The sequence below is a fragment of the Camellia sinensis genome, chromosome 4, assembly GCF_055761805.1.
Source record: "Camellia sinensis isolate YWXY chromosome 4, ASM5576180v1, whole genome shotgun sequence".
In the NCBI taxonomy this organism is placed as follows: domain Eukaryota; kingdom Viridiplantae; phylum Streptophyta; class Magnoliopsida; order Ericales; family Theaceae; genus Camellia; species Camellia sinensis.
The window spans coordinates 155,968,092-155,971,807 of NC_138964.1; the positions used below are offsets into that span (position 1 = coordinate 155,968,092).

At 36.8% G+C, this 3,716-nt stretch overlaps 1 protein-coding gene across 1 annotated transcript; it reads right to left on the reverse strand.

The window, feature by feature from the left end:
- Positions 1 to 763: 763 nt before the first annotated feature.
- On the reverse strand, positions 764 to 3,302 carry LOC114291696 (uncharacterized). Its single transcript, XM_028235559.2, has one exon. It carries the CDS (start codon positions 2,521 to 2,523, stop codon positions 1,018 to 1,020), a length of 1,506 nt encoding a protein of 501 aa, XP_028091360.2. The 5' UTR covers positions 2,524 to 3,302; the 3' UTR covers positions 764 to 1,017.
- Positions 3,303 to 3,716: the final 414 nt, after the last annotated feature.

The window sequence follows — 3,716 nt, forward strand, 5'->3', positions numbered from 1 at the left end:
CCATGAAATAAAGATATGTTAACAAGACTAGTACACTGAGTTGAAGAAGAAGAAAGGGAAGTGATATGAGTTGTCATGTTTTTATGGTAAGTGACTAAACAACCACCATGAGCTCACATGCTATCCTTGTTTACATTATAAAAATGCCTTAATTTCACCATGACTCCACATTTCAACACCTCACTCATTTCTCTTCACTGCGAAGAAAAAATAATTGCCCCAAATCATTGTCAACTCTCAAGAGAAATGTTAATTATTCAGTAGTTTTAGAAAACAAACTTCGCATATTGAGATAGTGTTTTTAATCAATAAGAGCACTCTACCTAACTCACTTTGGTTGCTGTATAAGAAATAAGGTTATACTTCTGAATTTGTAAAAGCAGTAATCACAAAATGAGTAATTCTACCAGACTCTCCTCGGTCAGTTGGGTGAGGAATAAAGTCATGCTTCTGAATAAAAAAAATAGTAATTATAGAATTAACAGAGTCAACTTAACTCACTTTAGTCTGTTGGATAAGAGATAAGATCAAACTTCTAAACCAATAAGAGCAGTAATCACAAAATGAGTAGAGTTTACTTAACTCACCTTGGTCTGTTAGATGGGAGACAAGGTCATCCCATCTATCCCTTTTTATGCTATCTCATTAGTCAAGAGCATCACGTACACATGTAACGATAATATTCTTGAACTACTGAATAATATTACCACAATAGAAGTTGAAAGGGCAAGTCAAAACATGTAATTCAATCACAGTAACAGAGTTTTGAGATAAAATCATATTAATGAGCTTAAATTTCACAAAGTTAAAATTATTCTCTTAACAAACACTTAAAAAACAAGCAAAAACTTGTGTAAATAACTCTTGAAGTTGAAGAGTGGCTGCTACTTACAAGCTGCAAGCAGCAAATGGAATTGGTGCCTGGGAAAACACTCAATTTATGTAAAGAATTAATGAATCTGTACACTCCTGATCAAATCTTTGATGAAAAACCAAGGCTAGGGCTAGGTTGATCAGTTAAGAGATCAAACCAAACAGAGGCTCATGCTTGTGATTTCTTGCAATTTCAACCCACCATGGTTTGAACCCAACTTGCTCAGTACTGCTCTCTTCTTCAACTGGAGCAGGCAAATTCAGATCAAGAACGTCTCGAATCTCTGGTACAGGTTTCTGAATTACAGTACTTTGGTTGCTTCCAACTAAGTGTGATCTCTTGTGACCCCCCAAAGCTTGGCCTGATGAGAAAACTTTGAAGCAAAATGGGCATTCATGTCCCTTGTTCTTCTTTGTCACAGGACTTGTCTCTATTGGGTCCTCATTTTTTAGGGCTTTGATCAGCTTAGCATCAACAGTTGGGTCTGGTGAGATCTCTGTTTCTTCAATGCTGTTCTCGCCGCTGTCGATTTTCGAAGCAAAGCAGCCTTTGATCTTCTTGTGGCTGGCTCTGTGACCTCCCAGAGCTTGGTATGAGTGGAAAGTCTTGTTACATGTAGTACACTCAAATTTGCTTTTATTTTCCAAAGCCTTGTCCTTTTCTGTTTCCCAAACATCACCCAATTCAGGATTCAACAGATTGAGCCACTGCTTCTTGCTCTTCTTGGAATTCAATTTCTTCATCACATTCTCCCCCAATTCAGTCCCATCTTCCACTTTAGGCTTCTTGGTTTTGTCATTTCCAGACCCATCAACACAAACATCTGAAATTTTTAGTTTAGATTTAGACCCATTTCTTGAAACCCCAGAAGGACCAAATTCTGATTGTTTAGTGACAAAGTGTGAATTCTCAGAGCCCAAAATAGCAGGCTCTAACTTTCCATTTCTCAGCTTCTTAAACTTCACAGCCTCACTACCATCAGACCAAGAATTCTTAGCAATTCCATTGCTTCTAATAGATGATCCAACTTCATCAGAAGACTCGGCAACATAATTCAAACCACTACCCTTATTACCCACATCCCTAGAAAGCATAATCAAACACATAGCAACCTCTTCTTGCTCTTGCACATTCTCACAAACACATGATGACCCATTATTATTATTATTAGCAATAGACAAAGAAGAAGTTTCAGTGGCGATATACCTTGTCACTCTCCTTGATCTCTTCTTCCTATTAGGAGCCGCCACTGTCGATTCATTGTTAGCAGCACTGGTCCAAGAATCTTCCTCCACAGTGCTTGAAATTCTCTCAGAGTGACACTTCATGTGGCCAAACAAGGCTTTCCATGATTGAAAACCTTTACCACATTCTTTGCAGACCTTGTCATGTAGCAACAAATTAGTTTTTTCATTTGAATCTGCAAATCTACCAGTTTTCTTGGGGTTGTCTCTGAGGCCATAACTAACAGGAGTACCAATAGCTCCTCCGCCATTGTTGACTGATGAGAGCTTGCTTTTGTTGAGCTTTTTGTCTGTTTCAGCTGAGTTTATCACATGAGACCTCATGTGACCCCCCAAGGATCTACCACAGGGGAAGCTCTTGTTACACAATTTGCACACATGTTTAAGCTCTTGATCTTCTTCCATTGATTAGAAATAGAGAAACAGAGATAGAAGAAGTAAAAGAAAGTTCAAATCTGATCACAGAATTTGAAAAGTTGTCAGGATTTTAATCTCATCAAGAAATACAATTCAACAGAGAAACAAAGATCAATCAGGAGGAGTAAAAGAAAAGTTCAAATCTGATCACAAAATTTGAAAAGATGTCACAATTGTGATCTCATTCACACTTTATGACCCCAAAATGATAAGGAAACAGAGGAATATAAAGAAAATACAAGAACCCAGATCAAGAAACTGGATTAAAAGTTAAAATCTGAAGAGAAAATTCGAGTGGATCGAAAGTTTTCTGAGATACCCATCTCAGATTTCATTGAAAATTCAAGATTTGAGGTAGAGATTAGAGAAGAAGCAAAGGAAGAGAAGAGTGGTGAAGATGTTGAGTGACTTTGTTTTGTATTTCTCTTTCTCACTCACTACTAGTAGCTGTTGGGTAGTTGAAGTTTGAAGAAACGATCAAATTTGAAGAGATGGGTGTGTTACCTTTGTTGCTAATGATGGCAATGAACAAGCCAAACAAGAAAAATCAAAAAGTGAGAGAGGTTTACTCTCTCTCATCTCTCTTACTTTCTCTCTCTATACATTTATGCATACACTGTATTTGGAGGAGAAATCCATGCAGGAAGCAAAGAAGATGAAAAGAGGAGAGAGAGAGAGAGGAGCACGTGTACTCAGCTGAGGAAACTACGCCAAACACATCGAACGGTCCAGATTTGTCCAATTGGGCATCCCTATGGCTTAGGAAAACTAACTGCCATATGGCTCTCTCTCTCTCTCTCTCTAACTATTCTTTGCTTTGTCTTTGCTATTGTGGGGATCCCACAAACTTCTATATAGTGAAAGGTTCCACTCTATGGCCGTTATTCTTTTGGACTCTTTCTCTCTCTTCTTTTTTTGTATTTTAGATTTTTAAATTTGTTTTTAAGAAAGCTATTACATATGAAGATCCACAATTGTGATTTGTGATTGTATTCTCTCTCGATAATAGAATCAAAGTCATTGATCATGTAGTAAAAATTGGGGGTAAATTAATACTATACCTCACCAGAGTTATAGTCAGCGATATTTTATTTTGATTCTCGTAATTTTAATTTAAATAATATAAATTTTATATTTTTAATTTTGTTGTAATGTAGCTATTTCATCATATATCGTTAATA